Source organism: Mustela lutreola, chromosome 14 (genome assembly GCF_030435805.1).
Source record: "Mustela lutreola isolate mMusLut2 chromosome 14, mMusLut2.pri, whole genome shotgun sequence".
Lineage (NCBI taxonomy): Eukaryota > Metazoa > Chordata > Mammalia > Carnivora > Mustelidae > Mustela > Mustela lutreola.
In genome coordinates, this window is record NC_081303.1 from 50361089 (window position 1) to 50384088 (window position 23000).

Sequence of the window (23000 nt, forward strand, 5' to 3'; positions counted from 1 at the left end):
CATTCAGTTCAACCTTTATTGAGTACTTACTCAGTGTATCAGAAATAATTATTTCACCATTGAGGCAGATAACAGGTCAGATTTTAAAATCAGAAAAAAAAATTTTTTTTAAATCAGAGTAGATTCTTCTGCCTACCCCTCTTGCTGAGCTCTGTTACTCCTTGAAGGACTTTTCTCACTTGGGATCCTGAACCAACACTCTAGGCTCTGCTCAGTTCTTAACTGATAATGAGGCCAGTTCCCTCACTGTCTTGGTTGGTGCTACCCCTGATGTTGAGAATCCTGGATTCCCATCATCTTTGTTGTGTTTCCATGGACCTTGTTGTCTATACTCTTGGTCTCCTCCCTTTTAAAATATTTTCCTGCCTATTCTCCTGTCTGTTTCTGATCTATCTGCCTCAGTCTCAGTTTCCATCTGTCAACCTCAACGTCACCTTCTAGCTGGTGTGCTCACTCTCTTTCTTCTTCCTACCCTGTTCACTCTCTTCCACCTTGGGCCTTGTACTGCTCTGTTCCTCAGAAGTCACCTGCTGACCTCTGCTGACTGTTCCTGACAGTCTCTGATGCAGAAAGTTCCAACGAGTTCCCAATGCCTGTTACATGAAGTCCTAAATCTGATGAAAAGATACCCAGCCAACAACAGCATTGCCTCTGTAGAGGGAACTTGGGTGAGGGGTTCCTTAACACCACCTGTATCACTTGAGATGTTTACTGCAGCAAAGTATTCTGTGTGCCTTGCATAATTAAAAAACAAAACAAGAAACCTCCAGCCCAGCATTCTGAGCTTTGCACATTCTTTCCAGCTCCTCTCCCACTATCCTTCTATGTGAACTTCCCTCTCCATTCAGACTGGCATCCTCCCTCCCTCGAGACCAGCCTTGAACTATTGCTCAAGACACAACCCATTAACAAATGACCTATGCCTTTCCCTCCTGACTTAATCAATCTCTACCCCTTCACCAAGCTTTCAGGACCTAGACTAACACATTGCCCAGCAGCCCCATCTCACCTCCTACCAGCCCCTCCCCATGAGCTTCCCGGGATCTCTTCCTTGTCTGTGTTGTGCATGAGCTTTTGCTGTTGGACATCAGGGCCCCGGACACAGCAACCCCTGTGTCTCTCGGCTCTGCTCTTTGGGTGCTGCCTGATAGCCCATCCACTCTCACCGCCTTTATTCATTCATTCTGATTTTTGCTGGTGACAGTGAATGTGGCTGGTTTGGCTGAGGCAGAACGTCAGCTGACAGTAGTGGGCTTTAAGATGTCTCCCAAAATGCACTGACCATGAACTGAAAACACTTGCACTATTCATTTGGCTTTTACATGCTTACTTCCTGGTTATACCTCTGATATTGTACCCTTGAGGCATTGCTTAAATAGCACATCATTACTCACTACTTCCTATATATCGTGCCCCCCCAATAAGATTGTAAATGGCGTAAAGGACAGTGTCATATCTGATTTATTTCTATTTACTGCTCCCCCAGCACCTTTCTCAGTAAATATTTGTTGCTTTGATTTTAATCCAATTTCCATACAACATTTTCTTTATAGCTGTATTCATTTTTTTAAAGATTTTATTTATTTATTTCACAGAGAGACAGAGATCACAAGTAGGCAGAGCAGCAGGCAGAGAGAGGGGGAAGCAGTCTCCCTGCTGAGCAGAGAGCCCAGCAGGGGCTGGATCCCAGGACCCTGAGATCATGACCTGAGCTGAAGGCAGAGGCTTAACCCACTGAGCCACCCAGGCACCTCTCATAGCTGTATTCAAACCGGCACGCATAGACTTATGCATTTTATAAATACTTAAGACCCCATTTTTGAGTTTGAGAGTTGATGTTTCCAACCCCTTTATGTAATTGACTGCTCTAACCCCATAATTACCTACTTGGAGGTTCAGGGCCCAGAAGAGCCTTCTCTGGGTTCCCACTCTCCTCCCTGATCTGTAGGAGGTTGAGAATGAAGGGAATTGGTTCTGCAAATGGGATTAAGTTGCCTGGAAGTGGCCTGATCCACTGGTTCCCTTGCGACTGTGTTGTGTAGAAGCGTCTGGACAGCACACAGCTCTGCCCACTCTCTGGCCTGAAGGAGACAGCAAGGAGTGGGCCAGAAGGAACGAAGTGGAGGCGGGGGAGCCGGACGGGGGTAATCAGAGAAGCTGAGCGCAGAGAACTGAGGCCCATTGCCTGAGGGTGCTGTGAAATTGGTGGGAGGGGAGCATTGCAGCTTCCGCCCCCCCCCAACACCGTGGCTGGTGCTCCATGGCTTTAATAATTGTATTCTGAGGAGCATTTAGACTGGCATTTAGTCAGGCCCAGAATGCGAATTCTTGCAGGGGAGGCAGCCAGCACAATCCTGCTTTGTTCTAGTTCTTTGAGGACTAAGGAAATAATTTTTAAAACAATACCCTCCTTCCTGGGCTGTCACTTGTTTGTTTGCACTGAGGATTTCTCAGTAACTCTTTGGTCTCTGGTGTTTGTGTTTAACCTCTGTGCTCCTAACCACAGTAGGAATTGGAAGGAGGGAGGGTTTAGGTTTAAATGCAAGGCTGGCGATGTAGTAATTGTGCCATTCTACGTATGTTGGACTCTCGTCAAGGGCCATGGACTTGGGTCTCTCTTTCCTTTTTCCCTTTAGGCATCCATTTGACCCTTTGCAGGCCTTGGTTTTGTGTCCAGGGCCATTCTAGGAACTATTTGGGTGTGGAAATGAAATAAAAGGCATACTGTAGTCAGTATACTATATGATTATAAATGGCCAGCACTACTTACTGAATTTCTTTTGCTCTGACCAGGAACTAGGCTGGAAACATTATAGATACCATTAAGTGTAATTGTCAAACGTTTCTTGATTTCTTCTTATCCAGGCACGATGCTAAGGGCCGGGGAGGGAACTTAGGCTAGCAGGAAAGCTACCTCTCATTAAACAAGTAATTACAGGTACCTTGCCACTCTTAGGGGCGCTCCTCCCAGTAGCATCAGATAACCTGGAGCTTGTTAGTAGAATGTAGCCCCAGATATGCTGCATTTTAACAAGATCACTGGGTGATTCATTTGTATGTGCAAAGAAGGCATCGCCAGCCAGCAGGCAGGGATTCAGCATGCTCCGGGACAGCAGATCAAAGAAGGCTATCTGCGGAAGTGACTTTTAAGCTAAGAAGTGAGGAGAGCCCAGAAGAAGGTAACAGCTGGAAGGTGAGATAGAGCAAGCTTTGGGCAGAGAGAGCAGCCGGAGCCTGCTGGGGCTGTGACATGCACTCTGACAGAAGAGCTGAGGGGTAGACATGGGCCAGCTGGGGGAAAGCCTTGTAAACCAGGGGAGAGAACTTAGATCCAGTGTGACTGGATTGAAGAGAAATATGGGCCCCAGTTTATAGACGAGGAAATAAACCAGAACCCAGACGGCTTGACTAACTGGTCCAAGGCTGCACAGCTAGGAAATCCTTGGTAAATTAATAAGGGCTGGAATTTATATCTGGATCTCTAATTCCAAAGCCCCTTTTCCAAACTCCTCCATGATTTTGTCTTCTCGGGTCATTAAGAAGACAAAATATGATATAATTTTTAATGTGTCTCTGTAGTAGTTAGAATTTGAATGATCTTATAATAAAGTGACTTCAATAAAACAAGATGATTACACTTGGAATAACATAATAAAACTCATGAAGTTAGAAGAGTTACAGATTAATTTTGAGCACAGATTTTACCCCCTTAGGGACAGGAAGGTTTATTAGGAGACAGAGTATAAAAGGAGACGCTATACGTTATATAGATAGCTCTGATTATCTGAAGAAATGGATGATTTTCTCAAAAAGGACCTTTTTATTTTTCTTACCATCAAGTGTGAGAGGAAACATGAAGTGGTGGATTGTGAGGGGAAAGCACAGTATGATTAAATTAGGGTTGTTTCCTTCCCTTGTGCTGCTAGGCTGAGTGGGACGTAGCCTCCCTCCATTCTGTCTGCTCAAGGGGGGATATCGGTGCCTCACAGTCCAGATACGTGAGATTTGGCACTGCCACCAGCTCGGAGGACCACGTCTCAGGAGACCCACCAGGATTCAAGTGGTTCACTGATTTCTAAGAGGCCACATTGGCCAACCCAGGCACCGCAGGGGAAGAGTGAAAGCAGACTCCTGTCCTCGGTGTGGCAGAGGTGAAAAGAGGTGATAGGAGCCCTGGGGCTCAGGGGATTCCAAAGCTGTTGGAAGGTATAACCTTTAACCTTAGGGAGCTTCCAGTCTAATAGGAGAGACACAGTCCCTGACTTTGGAGAGCTGCAGCTGTGATGGGGGAAGGCACAGCTCCTGTCTTCATGAAGTCCCAACTGAAGGGGAGAAACAGACCTGCTCCAGGGAGCCTCCAGGCTGATGGGAGCACAATTACCCAATTATCAAAGTTACCAAAGCTGTTAAAAAAAAAAAAAAAAAACACAACATTCCTGGCTCCATGTTGCCATCAGGACTTTGAAATATGACAGTTTTTCCTGGCCAGCACCAAGAGCCACAAGAGCTCATCACATGACAAAGGTAGAAGCCAGTGAAGACAGTAATGTCCCAGATGATGCTCTTCTTGATTAAACGGGCTCTCTCTGCCCAGGGTTGATTTTAGGTTATTATTCAGAACCCTGTCAGAAGAGACGGAGGTACTCCTGAGGCTGAGACAGGTACCTGGGCAACACTCAGGCCATCTCTCCCCCTTTCCACTCCTCTGAAGACCCAACTTTGCTCACGGTTCACACTCCCCTGCATAGCCAAGGCCCGTGGCACCAGTCGTGGGTGACACATTTGCCAGTTCCCACCTCTGAAGAACAGCTCTGCCTTCCAGCTGATGCTCTGGAGTGCTGTCTAGCAGGTGGTATATTTTTCTGCCCTTGCCAAAACAGGGATCCTTCTGTCTCCCGGCCGCTCCTCCCCCAACACTTCCTCTGGAGACCGTGACTGCTGATAGCAGGCAAGGAAGAGGGAGAAGAGCTTGAGGTTTGCTGAACAGGACAGTGGATTAACCAGGATGTTCTTGCTTCTGTCCCACAAATGGTTTACCTGTCACCATAAGCACATTCTCCTGAATTCCTTTACTCTGCCCCCAGGACCACACTTTTCCCACCAGTATTAAACTACGGAAGTGTGGTGGACACGCAAGCCCACATGAAATCAGGAGACCCAGGCTCAGTTCCTAGCTCTCCCACTCCAAGCTGCATGACCTTGGATGAGGTGATTCTGTTTGTCCTCAGATAAAGGATCTTTAAAAATCATCTGAGTTCAGTTTTCTTGCCCATAAGATGGGAATGATGATGCTGGGTGGTTATGATGATCGTTTGCAGTGAATATGTTGAAGTGCTCTGAGAATTTTAAAGCATTTAATAACCAGTGAAGGGGAAATGGACACATTTCCCTTTTCTCCTCACGTGATTATGGTGTTGATAGCATTGGGGGGGATCATCTATGAAAACAAAAACTTCATTAAAATATAAGAGATTGGGCGCCTGGGTGGCTCAGTGGGTTAAGGCCTCTGCCTTCGGCTCAGGTCATGATCTCAGGGTCCTGGGATCGAGCTCCACATTGGACTCTCTGCTCAGCGGGAAGCCTGCTTCCTCCTCTTTCTCTGCCTGCCTCTCTGCCTACTTGTGATCTCTATCAAATAAATAAAATCATATATATATATATGAGATTAATGTGGCCAAAATAAATACTGAGTTCACTCAAGCCTGAGAGCCTGTGCAGTGGGTACAGCTAACTCGTGATCTGTGCCAGGGCTGAGGAAGAGGAAGGATAAATGGGAAACCAGGTCTCAGGCTCAGAAAAAGTCAGAGTTTAGTAGAAGAAATAAGAATAAGAACATAGCAGTGATATGTAATATTAACTGTTGTATTTCATAATCAAAGTGCTAGGGAGGTTCAAAGGAATCCAGGAAGCCTGCATGGAAAAAACATTTTTTTATTATAACCCCATGTAAAAATGTATTCATTTATTGAACAAGTATTTTTTGAGGCCCATCTGTGGACTGAGCATTGTTCTAAAAGTCAGAGATGTAGCAAGAAGTAGATAAAATGCCTGCATTTCGGGGGGCTTGCATTTTAGCGGGGAAAGATGGGCAATAAACAAGGAAAATAAAATAAGTGGTACACTAGGAGATGGTGAGTATGAAGAGTTATAAAATAGAGCATGTGTAAGGGGACTAAGTAGGGTCAGGGCTGTTTCACCTAGGGTTGGTGGGGCAGTTCCTAACTGAGAAAGAGACAATGGAACAAAGACCCAAGGGAGAAGAATAAGATAGTGGGCAAGAATGGTGGTGTAGACCAGGGAAGTAGCAGGAGAGGAAGTGAGGACAGAACAGATTCCTTTCAAAGCAGGAGGTGGAAGGATTTGCTGATGGCTCAGATGTGAGGTGAGAGAGAGGGAGAAGAGTCACAGACGTCTCTAAGGGTTTGTCATGGCACCTGGAAGAAGAGTTATCATGAACTCGAATCGGGTGTTGACGGGAAAGGTGGAAGAAGATATGGTAAGAGATGCCAAGTAGGCTGTTAAATAGGTGGGTCCAAAGTTCATTGGGAAGGTTCTGGGCTAGAGATGTAAAATTAAGAGTTTTCAGCATATAGATGGTATTTAATGCTGTAAGACTACACGAGGTCACCCAGGAAGAGAGCATAAGTAGAGAAGTAATCCTAGGACATAGACCTTTAACAGAAGTTGGGAAGTAGAGGAGGAACCAGCACAGAAGACTGATAAGGAAGCGTTATGGAGGGGATTGTAGAGATTGTGCTGTTCTGGGTGCCAAGGGAAGGAAGTATTTCCAGAAAGATAGACTGATCACTTGTTAGATCAAGCAAGATGAGAACTAGGAATTTATTTGCCAGTGGGCTTATACTGTTAAGGTGACCTTGATGAGACCAGTTTGAGTTGAGTTGAGGAGGGAGGGGGATCTTGATTAGAATGGGTTTAAAAAAAGTTTGGAGAAGAGAAATTGGAGGACCTAAATGTAAGCAGGGCTGGTAAGGAGTTTTCTTGTAAAGGGAAGAGAAACAGGGCAGTTGACAGAGAGGAAAGTGGGGTTAAAGGAAGGCTCTTTAGGTTGGGAGAAATCACGGCATGTTTGTAAACTGGTGGGAAAGATCCAGTGAACAGGGAATGATGGGGAAGCATTTTTTTCTTTAAAAAATAAAGTGTAAGGGAAAAAAAAGAGAGATGGAACTGATAGATTTTTAAAAGAGACATAATACACATAGGAATTAATATTATTAGTTAGGACCTTGGGACTGTATTTGGATTCTGATTCAAACAAACAGCAAAAAACAAAAACATACAATGAGTCATGGAACATGACATCAAAAACTAATGATGTACTAATGATGTATGGTGATTAACATAATAATAATTTTAAAAACCCAAGACATTTGTGGGACCATTGGAAATCTGGGTACTGAATGGATATTTGGTAGTAAAAAATTATTATTGGGGCGCCTGGGTGGCTCAGTGGGTTAGGCCACTGCCTTTGGCTCGGGTCATGATCTCAGGGTCCTGGGATTGAGTACTGTATCGGGCTCTCTGCTCAGCAGGGATCCTGCTTCCTCCTCTCTCTCTCTGCCTGCCTCTCTGCCTACTTGTGATCTCTGTCAAATAAATAAATAAAATCTTAAAAAAATTATTATTAATTTTGGAGTTGTGATATTATTGAGGTTGTTTAGTGTAAGGGTCATCTTTTAGAGGTAGATGGTGAAGTATTATAAATGATATTATGCAGTGACAGGGGTTTGCTTCAAAATAATTCAGTGCAGACATGGGGCAGGGTGTGTAGATGATATGTAATTGGCCTGGGCTCAGTAATTGTTGAGGTTGGCAGGTATGCTCATGGAGCTTCGTTATACTTCATAATAAAAATTAAAAGAAAACAAGAATGGAGAAGGAGAGGTGGGGGGGGGGAGTAAGAAGAAAGGGGAAAGTACAGATTACCATCTGGGAGGGCGGATGAGGGGGAGATGCATTTGATTGTCAGATACATGAAGAGCCCACTGGAGATTAGAGAACTTGAATCTGAAGTGAGGACAGAGAGCACAGAGGTGTGTGTTTTCTCAGCCATGTTCATGACACGTGTGCAAGCACAGAGCAGGTGGAGAGCTGGATTTAACCAGAGTTGTAGGTTTAGCCAGCTGTGTACAGGAACTCAGAATATCATTCACCCATCATGTTGATAAAGTCTTGGAAGACCAAGGAAGTCTTGGTCTTGCTTCCATGACTTAACAGCGAATTTGACTAGCTGATTCCCCAGTCACCCATAGGTCTTGACTGCATTTAATACTTTATCACAAGTGCTTGAAATTTATTTATTTGGAAGTGCTAAGGAGTGAGGGGAGACGGAGACTGCTGAATGGCTATGGAGTTCCAGTTTGGAACTCGTGGTGGTGGTTGTACAACAATAGGGAGGTACATAATGCCACCAGACTGTACGCTTGCAATGGTTAGGATGGCTAATTTTGTGTAATGTATATTTTACCATGGTCTTCTTAAAAAGGATTTTACCTGCTGGCATCTATGAGAAAAAATAAAGTGGGAATAGAAGTGGTTCCAGTTGAATGCAAGCTAGTGCAGCCACTCTGGAAAAGAGTATGGAGGTTTCCCAAAAAGTTAAAAATGGAACTACCCTATGACCCAGCAATTGCACTACTGGGTGTTTACCCAAAGGATATAAATACAGTATTTGAAGGGGCACCTGCACCCCAGTGTGTACAGCAGCAATGTCCACAATAACCAAACTATGGAGAGAGCCCTGATGTCCATAAACAGATGAATGGATAAAGAAGATGTGGGGTATATATACAATAAAATATTATTCAACCATCAAAAAAAAAAAAATGAAAGCTTACCATTTGCAAAGATGTGATTGGAACTAGAGGGTAGTGTGCTAAGCAAAATAAGTCAATCAGAGACAATTAGGATAGGATTTCTCTCATGTGGAATTTAAGAAATACAAAAGAGGATTATAGGTGAAGGGAAGGAAAAAATAAGATGAAATAAAAAAGAGAGACAAACCATAAGAGACTCTTACCTATAGGAAACAAACTGCGGGTTGCTGGAGGGGAGGTGGGTTGGGGGATGGGTAACTGGGTGATGGGCATGAAGGAGAGCACGTGATATAATGAGCACTGGGTGTTACATGCAACTGATGAATCACTAAATTCTACTCTGCAACTAATAATACGCCGTATGTTAATTAACTGAATTTAAATTTTTAAAAAAAGTGGTTCAAATCGCCTTATGCCCCGTGCTCCTCCCCTTTGGCCCTACGTACAGGCCATCTTGGTCTGAGTGTTCTTTCCCTGTGTACAAGTAGCTGGGCAAGTGTGACATTATTGCCTCTGGTGACAATGACTTCTGCATCAGATCCCTGTGTTCGTGTGTTAGCTTGTCCTATGGAGGGTGTCATGGAGGGCCAGTTGGAAAGCAAAGCATCATCTAAAAATGCAGATGTTTCCCACATCCCTGATTATGTCTCATCCTTCGTAAGGTGCTCCCCTCAGCTCCCTTCTTAACAGTTTGCCAAGACTTCTACCTACAGCAGGAGTTTTGTCTTACTGGATCATTTCTTTGTAGGTCCGAGTCATGGGACTGGGCGCCCAGTTGCTGGGGCTTACCTGCCTTATCTTGCTTAAGAAGAGATGTTTCATAAAGCAAAATATTTCTCTCACCAAGTCATGTGATCAGTACAGATTCATGGTATATTTTAAAACCAGGATATACTGAGTATATAAACCAAGTGTAGCTACTCTTCTTGTTTTCCCTTGGGAATAACAACGATTTTCTGAGATAATCAGAGAGGACTTTTTCAAGAAACTCCTTGTGTAATTTGCATGTCTCTGTGTCTTCCACAGGACCGTTCACAAAGTAGTGGTTGACATTTTGTTGCATTGCTATCAAGTGGATTTTGGCATAGCATCAAAAAGTGGAGGCTTTGATGCCACCAACGTGGGTTGGAGTTTGGCTCTGCCACTCACCAGCTGAGACCCCCTAGATGAGATGTTTCAAAACATCCCTGGGCTTTGGGTTTCTAATGTGTAAAGCCAGGGTAATAGTGCCTTCCTTAGAGGAATGTTGTAAGGACTAAAAGAGATGGTTGCTCTAGGAGTGAATGTTCTTAACTTTCCCTCATTGCTGCTGCCTTTTTTGGCAAATGTGACTGTGAAAGGATTAGGATGTCCATGTTTGTGTGACCTTAGAGAGATCACCAAATATCTTTGCGCTTCATTCATGTTTCTCTTGTATCTCTGTATCATTTTTCTCATCACATCGAATGATGGGCTTCAATTAGAGATTTCTGAGATCCCTTTCATTGTAGATGATCTAAGATTCTTTTGACCCACTGGAACAAAGTTTTGTTTATTTTTGGACCTCAGGTGCACAGCCTTGGGTTAGCCTTTGGTTCATGACTCAGCCTTATCATCGGTCTTACATGCCCTTGCTATTTTTCTTTCTCTTTTATTCGTGTTCTTTTCCTCTCTTCCATCTCCATAACTTATCTGGTGTCTTCTTTCCCATTTCCATTTATCCATCCATCCATTTACTTATTTATATAGTAAGAACCTGCAAACCTACACGCACAACCAAAGATAGAACTTTGATAATTAGAAAATATCTTGTCTTAGCATTTCACTACCACCACCACCAAGCCATCCTCTCTAGCTCTCTACTACCAGAAGTAATCATTAATTAAAATTTTTTTTTAATTTTTAATTGCAATAAAATATGCATGACATAACACCATCTTAACCATTTTCAAGTGTACAGATCAGGAGGGTTGAGTACATTCACATCGTTACGAAACTGATCTCCAGCACTCCGTTCACGGAGTCCACTGAAACTCAGTGCCCATTAAACAACTACACTCAATTCCCTACTCCTCTCAGTCTCTAACCACCACACTTTCCCTTTCCATCTCTATGAATCTGACTACACGAAGCACCTCAAATGAGTGGGAGCCTACAGTAGTTGTCTTTTGGTGACTGGCTTATTTCACTTAGCATAATGTCCTCAAAGTTCATCCATGTTGTATCACATGTTAGAATTTCCTTCCTTTCTGTGGCTGAGTAATATTCCCTTGTGTGTGTACCATACTTTGATGATCCATTCACCCATCCACGGACACTTGGGTTACTTCCACTTTTTGGCTGCTGTGAATAATGCCGAGATGAACATGAACATACAAATACCTCTTTGAAGATTCTGCTTCTGGTTCTTTTGGATATACACCCAGACGTGGGATTGCTGAATCATATGGTAATTCTATTTTTAATTTTTTGAGGAACTGCGTACCGTTTTTGGTAGAGGCTGCCCCATTTTACGTTCCCACCAGCAATGTAGGAGGGTTCCAATTTTCCACATCCTCACCAACTTGTTATTTTCTGGTTTTCTCAGTAATAGCTATCCTAATGCGTGTGAGGTAGTAACTCGTAGTTTTGATTTATATTTCCCTAATAATTAGTGATGTCGAACATCTTTTCATATGCTTGTTGGCCATTTGGATATCTTTGGTGAAATATCTACCCAAGCCCTTTGCCCATTTTTGAGTCAGGTGGTTCATTTTGTTGTTGAGTTGTAGTAATCATTATCTTGGATCCTAGTTTCTCTTATTCCCTTCCTTTTGTATAGTTTTCTTGCATAGCACTGTAACGCACTTATCTCACCTGCTGTGTAATATTTCATTGTTTGACTCTACCATGGTTTAATTATCCATTTCTCCCTTGATGAGCTTTTGGGCTCTTTCTAGGTTTCTGCTATGGTGAAGAAGGTTGCAAGGAACATTTTTGGGCAGGTACAAGAGTGTCTCATGGGTACATATCTAGGAGTAGATTTACTAAATCATAGTTTGTGATTGTTCAATTTTAGGAAGTAATATAAAACTTTTTTCCAGAGTGCTTGAACCCTTAGCAATGTATAAGAAATCTTCAACCTCTTTCAACACTTGATATGATTAGACTTAGTAATTTTTGCTGGTTGAGTGAGTATAAATTGGTATCTCATTTTAGTGAGATATATATATATATATAGATTAGATAGATAATCTATTATATATTGATTATATATCCATTGAATATATATATATATAGGCATTTCCCAGTCATCATTATGTTTATTAGCCACATATATTCCTATGTGTCTCCTGCCTTTATTTCAGTTGGTTTGTTATCTACTTATTTGCTTATAGAAGCTCTTTGTATATTTCTTGACAGTGATCTTTTGTTAAATGTGTGCATACCCAGTATCTTCTCCTAAGTCTTAACTGGTGTTTTCATGTACCATAAGATTTCTTTTTTCCAAGTCAGATTTATTAAGGTATAGCTTACATAGAATAAACTTCACCTGTGTCAGGTGTAGAGCCCTATGAATTTTACAAGCATATATAATTATGTAACCACTGCTGTAACCAAGATACAGAACCTCTCCATCATTCCAAGAAGCTCTCATGTACCCTTTTTTGGTTAATCCTCTCCCCACTAACCCTAACTCTTTTTGGTCTCTAGAGTTTCCATTTTCCAGAATGTCATATAAATCAAACCATACAGTATGTAGCCTTTCTGGAACTGGCTTCTTTTACTTAACACAGTGCCTTCACGATGCCTCTAACTTGCTACATGTATCAGTAGATCACTTCTTTTTATTGATAAGTACTATTCTATTACAGACCACAGTTCATTTGCCCACTCACCTGTTAACAGACATTTGGCTTGTGTCTAATTTTTGGCAATTATGAAAAACTTACTAAAAATCTCCACTGAACGTACTAAAAAAAATCCAGAATAGGATTACTAGGTCATATATTAACTGGATATTTAACTTTCTAAACAGCTGCCAAACTGTTTTCCAAAGTGTTGTGCCGCTTTTTATTCCCATCAGCAATATATACAAGTTCCATTTACTTCACATGCTCATCAGGACCTGGTATCATGAGCTTTTCTGTTGTTGAGCTCTTCTAACAGGTATATAATCCCATCTCATTGTAGTTTTAGTTTGCATTCACCTGTTGACTAAAGATGATGAGTATCTCTTTGTGTGCTTATTCGCCCAAAATACATCTTCTTTGGGAAAGAAGTGTCTGTTTACGTCCTTTGCTTGTCTTTTATTGGATTATTTGTTTTCTCCCATCCAAGTACTAACCCAGGCCTGATCCCACTTCGCTTCCAAGATCAGATGAGATCAGGCACGTTCAGGCTGGTATGGCCATAGACTGGGATATTTGTTTTCTTATGATCAGTTGAGAATTCTTGCTATATTCTCTGATGGGCCTTTTATCAGATTTGTGTTTTTCAAACATTTCTCCCCAGTCTGTGGCTTGTCCTTTATTCTCTTACCAGTGTCTTTCAAATGGCCATGCAGGGCCCCCTGGCCCATCCTGGTCATCCTCCCCCCTGCCTAGGGCAGGCATAGCTGCAGAGGGGTGCTTGATGCTGGATTCCCCACTATCACCAGCAGTCACCTGGGGCACCCTCTGAAAATACGATTCTTCTCCACATCATTTGCTGTTCTGTTTGGACTGGTCTAGTTTTGCTGGATCTGTGGGTGAGAGTACTCTCACGCATCTTGAACTTTCCAGAGCTTCCTTACAGTTAGAGAATCTCTTTTGGCTTCACAACATAGGTCCAGCTGTACTGAAATAACAATGTCCGATTTTAGCTAGATTTTTTGCACCTTTGGATTGTGAGATCCCCTCAGTGAAGCAAGTTATCAAGGAAAGTTAATGAATCTCTTTCCTTGGAAATGTCATTATTGAACACTCATGATGCTCAGCACTGGGCAATTTATTTTGAGGAGAAGTAGCTTTTTAATACATCTGAGAAAATGTTTTTGTTTTTAAAATACTGTCAAAATTTTGTAATCCATGCTAGCCCACAATGAAAATATGTTTAAAAAAATATTTCCATCTAGTTTGTATTACTTTCTGTAGTAGCAGATTTTTCTTCCTAATTTGTTTTGCATTTGTTTTTGCATTTTAAGTTTAATCTGCTGAGAGAAAGAAATGAGGTATAAAGATTGGAAAGGAAGAGATGTTATATTTACATAGAATGCAAAGAGAAGCAACTGAAAACTATTTTTTAAAAGATTTTATTTATTTATTTGACAGAGATCACAAGTAGGCAGAGAGGCAGGCAGGGTGGGGGGGGGGGGAAGCAGGCTCTCTGCTGAGCAGAGAGCCAGATGCAGGGCTCGATCCCAGAACCCTGGGATCATGACCTGAGCCAAAGGCAGAGGTTTTAACCCACTGAGCCACCCAGGTGCCCCATGAGAACTATTTTTACCCAAACTTTTTTATTTTGAAACAATTATAGATTCTCTGGCAATTATAGCAAATAGTACAGATAGATCCCTCGTATACTTTGCCCAGCTTCCTCCAATAGTAGCTTGCAAAATATAGCACAGCCTGGGGCCCCTAGGTGGCTTGGTTGGTTAAGCATCTGACTTTTGATTACAGCTCAGGTTGTGGTCTCAGGTCATGAGCTCAAGACCCCCATCAGGCTCCACACACGGCATGGAGCCTGGTTAAGATGCTCTCTCTCCCTCTTCCCCTTTAAACAAACAAACGAACAAACAAGTAATAGTACAATGGCCAGGATATTGACAACAGACTGTCAAGATGGAAACTATTTCCGTCACAGCCGGGATCCCTCTTGTTAACATTTTTTTTTTTCAGAGATTTTATTTATCATTCATTTGAGAGAGAGAGAGCAGGAAAGGGAGGGAGAATCAGAAGCAGACTACACACTGCGAGCAGAGCCTGACACAGGGCTGGGTCCTACCACCACGAGACCATGACCCGAGCCGTAACTAGGAGTCAGATGCTTACTTAACCTTCTGAGCCACCCAGACGCCCCTCCTCTCGTGGGCATCTTCAAGCTGCCCCCATCTTCTCCGAGCACAACCCACCTTCCTTCATCTGTGGCAACTACTAATCTGTTCTCCATTTCTATAATTTTGTCATTTCCAGAATGTTATATAAATGGAATCACAATCTATTAAGTTTAGAGGATTGGCTTCTTTCATTCACCATAAATCTCTGGAGATGTATCCAAATTGCCACAAGTATCAATAATTCTTGCCTTTTTATTGCTGCTGTAATGTTCCACTACACTATACCACAGTGTTAACCATGCCCCCATGGAAGGATCCTTGGGTTGTTTGCATTTGGGGCTATTATGAATAAAACTGCTATTAACATTCTTGTGTAGGTTTTTGTGTGGACATAAGTCCTTGTTTTTCTGGGATAAATGCACAGAAGTGCACTTGCTGGGTTATAGTATAGTTTCTGTGTTTAATTTTTTAAGAAACTGCCGAAGTGTATTGTAACCTGGCTGTACCAGATTACATTTCCACCAGCGATGTATGAGTGATTAAGTGTTTTCAGATCTTACCCGTGTTTGGTGTGGTCATTATTTTTTATTTTAGCAATTCTGATAGGTGTGTAATGATAGCTCATTATTGTCCTGTTTCTTTCCTTTTCATTGCACTTTTAATTTGCATTCCGCTAATGGCTGGTGACGTTGAACTGCTTTTCAAGTGCTTATTTGCCATCTGAATGTCTACTTCAGTGAAATGTCTTTTGGCCGTGTTCCAGTTGGATCGTTTGTGTCTTTGGTGCTGAGTTTTGGAAATTCTTTATATATTCCAGAACTAGTTCTTTGTCATATGTGTGATTTCTCCCACTCGTCATCCTCTTTTGCAGAAAAGTGTTTTTAATTTTGATGAAATCCAGCTTATCAGTTTTTTTCTTTTATGCAGTGGTGCTTTTGGCATCAAACTAAAGAACTGTTTGCTTGCCCCTAGATCTCAAAGATTTTCTGTTTTAATTCTACAAGTTTTAAAAGTTTACATTTTACATTTAAGTCTTCCCTCCATTTCGATGGAAACTTATTTCTGTATTACTTTTGTATTTCTGTTTAAGGACTTAGGCTGAGTTTTGTGGTTTTGGGTTTTTTGTTTTTTGTTGCCATTGTTGTTTTTTAATGGCTCATAAATGTCCAGTTGTGCCAGCACCATTTGCGGAAAAGGCTGTCTTTTCCTCCATTGCTCTGTCACCTTTGCATCTTGGACAGAAATCATTTGAGCATATTTGTGTGGATCTACTTCTGGATTCCCTGTTCTGTTGCATTGATCTATGTGGCTGTTCCTTTACCAGTACCATACATTCTTTTATTACTGGAGCTATCTAATGAGTCTTTCAGTTGGACAGACTGCTTCCTCCCATGTTCTTCTTTTTCAAGATTTTGTTAACTATTCTAGTTCCTTTGTGTTTCCATTTAAATTTTAGAATAATCTGTCTGTGTCTACTGAAAGTCTTGCTGGTATTTCGATACAGATTGCATTGAACCAGTGTATCAGTTTGGGGAGAATTCACACCTTTGCTCTGTGGAGTCTTCCAATCCATGAACATGATGTGTCTCTGTCCATTTAGAGCTTTCATTTTTTTCCATAGGCACTGCATCATTTTCTACATATGAATCCTGTACACGTTTTGTTCATTTTATACCTAAGTATTTTGTTTTTTTGAGGGATTGTAAATGGCATTGTATTTTTAATTTTTCCATGTGTTCATTGCTTGTATATAGAAATGCAGTTGGTTTTCAGATGCTTATCTTATATGCTAAAATCATGATGATTCCATTTATTATTTCTGAACAGGTTTTTTGTTTCTTATTTTATAGATTCCTTGAGATTTCTACATAGACCATCATGTTATCTGCAAAAAGAAACAGTTTTATTTCTTCTTCTCTCTCCTGTACACCCTTGACTTCCTTTTCTTGCTTTATTCCAATGGCTATAACTTCAAGCACTATGTTGAGTAAGATCAGTGAAAATGCATACCTTTGCCTTGTCTTCAATTTTAGGGGGAAAAAATTCAGTGTTTCACCATGAAGTATAATGTTAGCTGGAGATGTTTTGTAGATTTTAAAAAATTGAACTGAGGAAGTTTATCTCAAATTTTTTTTCTGAGAGTTTTTTCTTTTTAAATCATGAATGGGTGTTGAATTATGTCAGATGCTTTTTCTGCCTTGATTGTTAGGATCATGTGATTTTTCTTCCTTAGCTTGTGAATATGGTAGATTTCTTTGATGATTTTAGAATACTAAGCCAGCCTTTCATCTGTGGAATGAACCTACTTGGTCATAGTGTACAATTCTTTTCATATATTGCTGAATTTTATTTGCTAATTTTTTAAAAAGATATTTGTGTTTATAGTCATGAGAGGTATTAGTGATCTTTCTTTTTCTTTTTCTTTTTTTCTGTCTGTGTCTGATTTTGCTAGCAGAGTCACCTAGCTTCATAAAATAAATTGGGCAAGTGTTCTTTTCTATAGTATGGAAGAGATTTTCTAAAATTGGTGTTGATTCTTCTTTAAAAGTTGCTAGAATTCTTCAGTGAGACAGTCTAGACCTGGAGATTTCTCTTTCGGGAGTTTTTTAAATTATGGATTCAACTTCTTTAATAATTACAAAACCATTTGAATTATCTATTACATATTAGGAGTTGTGGTTTGCATTTTTGAGGAATTCGTCCATTTTGAGTAAGTTTTTAAATTTATGTATGTGGAGTTGTTTGTAGTGTCTTCTTATATCCTTTTAATGTCTGGAGGGTCTTTAGTGACATCTCCTTTTTCATCCCTGATATTGGCGATTTTTTTCTTTTTCAGTTTTGCTAGAGATTTATTGATTCTATTGATCTTTTCAAAGAACGAGCTCATGTTAGGAAATAAAGAAAGAAAAAAGAACCAGCTCATTTCATTTTTTTTCTATATTGGTTTTCCTTCCTAGTTCATTTATTTCTGTTGTTTCTTGTTTTCTTCTTTCTGCTTGCTTTGAGTTTATTTCATCCTCTCTACTTTCTTGAAGTGGGACCTCATATTATTGATTTGAGACTTTTCTTCTTTTCTAATGTATGTTTTTAGTGCACAAATAAAGTCAGGATAAAAATAATGACGTGGACAATTTTAAGCTCCTCTTATAGATAAAGAGGTAATTTTCCTAGTAAGTAATGAGTTGCTTCAAACTGATAAGAATAAGCCAACTAATAGAGAAATGAACAAAGAATAGGAACAATTTAAAGAAAGGAAATACTCGAATTCATTCATAATAAATGAACCACAAAAGGCAATTAGATTGTCAAAGACCAAAAAGAAACCACAAAACAAAACAACCCAAACCAGAACAAAACTATTAATACAGCATACTGGGGAAGTGGGAATCAGAAACTCAAATATGACTGGTGGGAGTATAAACTGTCACAGCCTTCATGGAGAGCAATTTGGCCACATTCCCTTTGACCCAGAAATTCCGTATCCAAGAATTTATCCTATAAATAGTCTTGCAAGTGTGAGAGATCACATATATCCAAGAATATTTATTGGAGCAATTTTCCACATCCAATGATTACAAACATCCTACATGTCTAAGAGTAGAGGATTGAGCACGTAAATATGATATGTTCATACAATTAAATACTATGCAGCTGCTAAAAGCAGTTTTTACATGAGCTAATATAGAAAGATATCTAAGATGCTTGTTAACCGAGAACAGCAAAGTAAGTGAAAAATATGTATAGTGTGTTGTAATTTTCAAAAAATGTGTATCTATGTAGACACAGTCAGCCTCTGTAAAGATACACAACACACTGCTAATAGTGGCTGGCCAGGGAGAGGGACTAAGAGGAACTGGGAAAGGGGGTACAGGATTGGGAGGGTAATTTACTCATATATACATATACATATTATTCATATAAGCTTCTTAATATATACTCTTATTATACACTTCTTTGCATCTTTTGAATTTCATATAATGTGAAGGGACTACCTATCCAAAAAAAGTAAAATAAATTTTTTAAATGCTTAGCTTAAGTAAGAACCTCCAGAAAGAAATAGAGACAGAGACTAAATAAGTCTTCGTTCCCACTGCACAGACTAAATATCTGGGGGGAAGCGGGACATGAGCCAGGACTCAGGAGTACTTTGATTTTTTCTATGTCTTCAGAAGAATGCACTTATGGACTCATAGAATTCCAAGGCAAGAAAGTGTTGGAGATTCCCCAGTCCCACTTTTATTCTGTGGCCAGAGGCAGGACAATCTGAAAATAAGCATTTGCTGAGAAGAAATCTGTAAACACTCCCCACGCAGACACTGAGATAGGAAAGCCAAGAGATAGCATTTTGGGAGCCAGTGAGCAACCCCAAACATTCCTTCTGGTCATCAGAATGACATGCTCTGCCTGCCCCTTATTACTGGGAAGCACATTCCGTTGCCCACTAGGAATGCCCACATTCCGTTGCCAACCTAGGTCTCGTTCAGAGGTACCAGCAAGTGTCTGGCCTCTAGAAGCTGGAGGTAGTACCTCGGATGCCCAGAAACCTGGGAGTGGCCCCATCCATCTGTTACCGAGAGCCACTCTTCTTGCAGCCTGTGGGATATCAGGTATCGCTTGATCATGGTTCCTCCCCAGAGCACCAGGTGTCATTCCTGGAACTGTCTTACCCCTGGGTCAGGTGGAGAGTCTTTACCATGGATTCTAAGTCTCCCTTCTCACTTAACCCTGAAGTGCTGTGAGCAATGATGATAAAACATTGGGGGTAGTTATAACCTCATTCTTAAGGTTCCCTGTCTGTCTTTGTATCTGTTCATCTCTCTTTAAATCACAGCTCTCATTTGATATGGCAACCTCATAGGGCAGATCCGATCCCCAGTTTTCAAATGACTGTAAAATATTCGTACGAGGATTTGTTTTCCAAGTGCTTTCCCACACGTTATCTCATTGTAGCCCTCTGATGCCCTCCTATAGGCAAGGAGAGTTTTATTAACCCAGATATACAAATGGGTATATTAAAGAAGCAGCTGTGGAACAGTGGGTCTTGGGGATAAGAACATGTGGGTTTGAATACTTCAGGATAAGAACATGGGTTTATTCTACCTGTTTCCTCCAGTGTGAAATGGGGGTGACCATATCTGCATCCTTCAGTATTAGACTGGATTACTGTGAAGATTAAATAACTGTGGTTTGGAAGGGTTTCAAAAATTAGCATTCTAATGATTTCTTGCTTCTCAGTCTGTTCTAGCATTCAAAATTTATTTGTGTTTTTGAAAATGCTTTGCAAAGGAGAGAATTTTATAACGAACCCGACATGCCCACTGTTGTCTGCGACAGTCATCAGTACAAGACCAGTCCTGTCTCAGCTATCCCCCCACCCACCTTTTCTTCTTTTGCTTTATTGACCCGTTTTCAAAATAATGAAGTATTTTAAGACATATTCTTAGGGGTTTGTAACACATTTGTTATGTTTCAATCTATTGCAGTTATGATCCCTGTAGATGTCCAGGTTGACCAAGGAAACCTTATTCTGGATGGCTTTTGAGACCTTTTGGCATGACTCTTACAAGATGTCTTTGATGCTGCATTTGATTTTTTGGTTTGATGAGGTGTTCTAGTCTTATCTTGTACAACTGCTGCCTCAGACATTTCCCCAAAGAAGCCTGTTCCTTTGTGGGAGGGTTAGTATTTAGAGTTCCTAAACTAATTGCCAGGGGTGCCCAGTCCTCCTGGGACGATCCTTGTTTCTTGGTCTTACAGTGGACAGGGCTAGGGAGTACACTTTGTGTGTGCATGTGTGTGCATGCATGCAAGAATGTGTGCAAGATAAAACATAGGAAGTTCATAATGAGACTGCAGTTAACAATCGGCTACAGACTTTACCTGATCTCATAGATCTTGCATCCGTATCACCTTTCAAGAAGAAATTTTTTTTCAGCAACATTAGTAGTATTATTCCTTTGACTTATCTCATAATACACTACAAAAGTCCCAGAATAACAATAAGAAGAACAGAATAGTACCATCAATAATATGATTATTGAAAACAGTTTCGGGTTGGAGGGGCTTAGGGAATGGGGCAGTTCCTTTTATTCTTAGGTATATTCTTCCAAGGATATTCAAATTACAGTGTTTTAATTTTTCTATGTGTAGTGCCAACCAACTGGACACATGAACTCATTTGTTGCATTTTATTTTTAGACATTTCTTTTTAAAAATATTAATTGTGCTTTTATAATTATGTCAGATACTTACATGTTCCAAAGCAAATTCACACAACAAGGTCGATTTAAAACCCAACTTTTATTCCTTTCCCATCCACGCCATTCCTCCTCCTCTCTGTAGGTCTTTCAAATTCTAAATTTTTAAAAAAGATTGATTTATTTGTGTGTGAGAGAGAGTGCATGTGAGGTGGAGGCACAGAGGGAGAGGGAGTCTCAAGCAGACTCCTCATTTAGTATGGAGCCTGATGTGGGGCTCAATCTCATGACCCTGAGCCAAAACCAAGAGTCTGATGCTTAACTGACAGTGCCACACAGGCGCCCCTTAAATTATATTTTATGCTTTATACTTTTATTGTCTTTTTAAAAAAATAAGCAGGTACATATTTATCTTCGTGTCTCTCTCCTTTTCTTAAATAAATGATAGCATATTAAACACACTTTTCTCTATCATGTTTTTTCCATTTAATAGTAGAGATCACGGCAAAGGCAGATAGGATATATTTCAAACAGATTCCTAGAACTGGGATTGCCAGTCAAAGAGTGAGTGCATGTGTATTTTGATACATATTGCCACATTCCCCTTTACAAAGGTGGATTTTGCCATTTCCTGCAGACACATTTTAATGTTAAAGCAAATGATTAAGTGAGATATGTTATCTGCACCAAGAAAGGTTAAATGGTCATCCAGAAGGACTGGCACTGGGCTTGAACCTCTGAGTTTTAACTAGTAGTAACTTCTTCCCATAATACAGATCAAGAAACTGTGAGACACATGCAGGGAAGTGACCCACCCTAAATGACATAACAAATTAGAACTTCAAATCCATGTGCCCTGACCCTAAATTTAGATCACCTTTCAATGTTATAGATGAATTTATGGTGAACTCAGTTTGATTATCTGTAGATGGGGAAGAAAAACCCAATCTTTCTCCTCAGTTAAGACAACTAATGAGATAATTATGGGTTAATTCCCCCATGGGTATAGGAGAAATGCTCCAAGATGTGACTTAACTCCTTTAGGTAAACAGGGAATCAGCAATTAGATTATGATGTCAGGGCACTAATAATGATCTTATGGATGAGAGAGACCACCGAAGTCTGATATGATTAGGCACCTTGCAGAATCTCTGTCCTCTCTTGCCCAGTGCCTTGAATTTCTTTAAACAAAGATGTCATTATGCTAAGCAAAACTTTCCAAATGGGTGTGGACAACAATGTAATTTCCCAGTGAATGAACAGACTGCAGACCACAAAGCCTTTTCTTTTCCTTTCCAAGAGTGACCCTGGGGCTCTTTGTGCTTGCTTTGTGACAGGTTGATTGACTTATGTGCAATTTGGGACCCTGGAGCTTTCCTTCCTGCTGCAAGCTGGAAGAGTGCCCCTGGTATCACTAGAAGGAGGCTGAATGAGGCAGAGACGGTGAGTGGGGTGAGGGGGGCTTGGCTGGGTGCACGTGGCTCAGAGATGGGGGTGGGGGGGTGTTGCCTCTCCTCTTCTCTTTGATGAGCCAAGGTTCTTTGGCTTCCCGAGTCCCGTAAAAGGACATCTCCTTCCTTCTCCCGGGAGCTGGCTGGCCACAGAGCCAGACCTCCAGGCTCCCCTTTGCAAGGAGACTGCACTGGGCAGCTTTCGCTCCTTTTCTCCAGCGATGCAGTCAGTGGCATTAGACTTGTCATTGTCCAACTGTCCACCGGAATTGAAAAATTGGGAAACAGCTTGGTGATCCATAGCCCCCTGCCCCACCCCACAAGCCTGGTCTCCACAACCTGGGAGCATCCTGAGTGACAGCCTCGGCATATGGGGGGCAGTCTGGAGAACCCCTCCTCTGGGCGGGGCATTGGGCCCCGGCAGATGGATCGCTGTCCATGGCCCAGTGAGCAACCCGAGGCCGCATCACTGAAGCAGACCCTGTGTGTATGTCTGCATTGTTCTGTTCTCAACTAGAATTGC

General features: G+C 41.2%; 1 protein-coding gene across 18 annotated transcripts in view; it reads left to right on the forward strand.

The window, feature by feature from the left end:
* Positions 1 to 23000, forward strand: part of NFASC (neurofascin) — a 178454-nt gene that overhangs the window by 58732 nt on the left and 96722 nt on the right. For 17 of the 18 annotated variants that reach the window (XM_059145864.1, XM_059145870.1, XM_059145875.1 and 14 more), the window contains exon 2: positions 22364 to 22469. In XM_059145864.1, the coding sequence (XP_059001847.1) occupies positions 22364 to 22469 (106 nt within the window). Of the gene's footprint in view, positions 1 to 22363; positions 22470 to 23000 lie in introns of those variants that run through there. The other variant, XM_059145871.1, reaches the window with a different exon arrangement.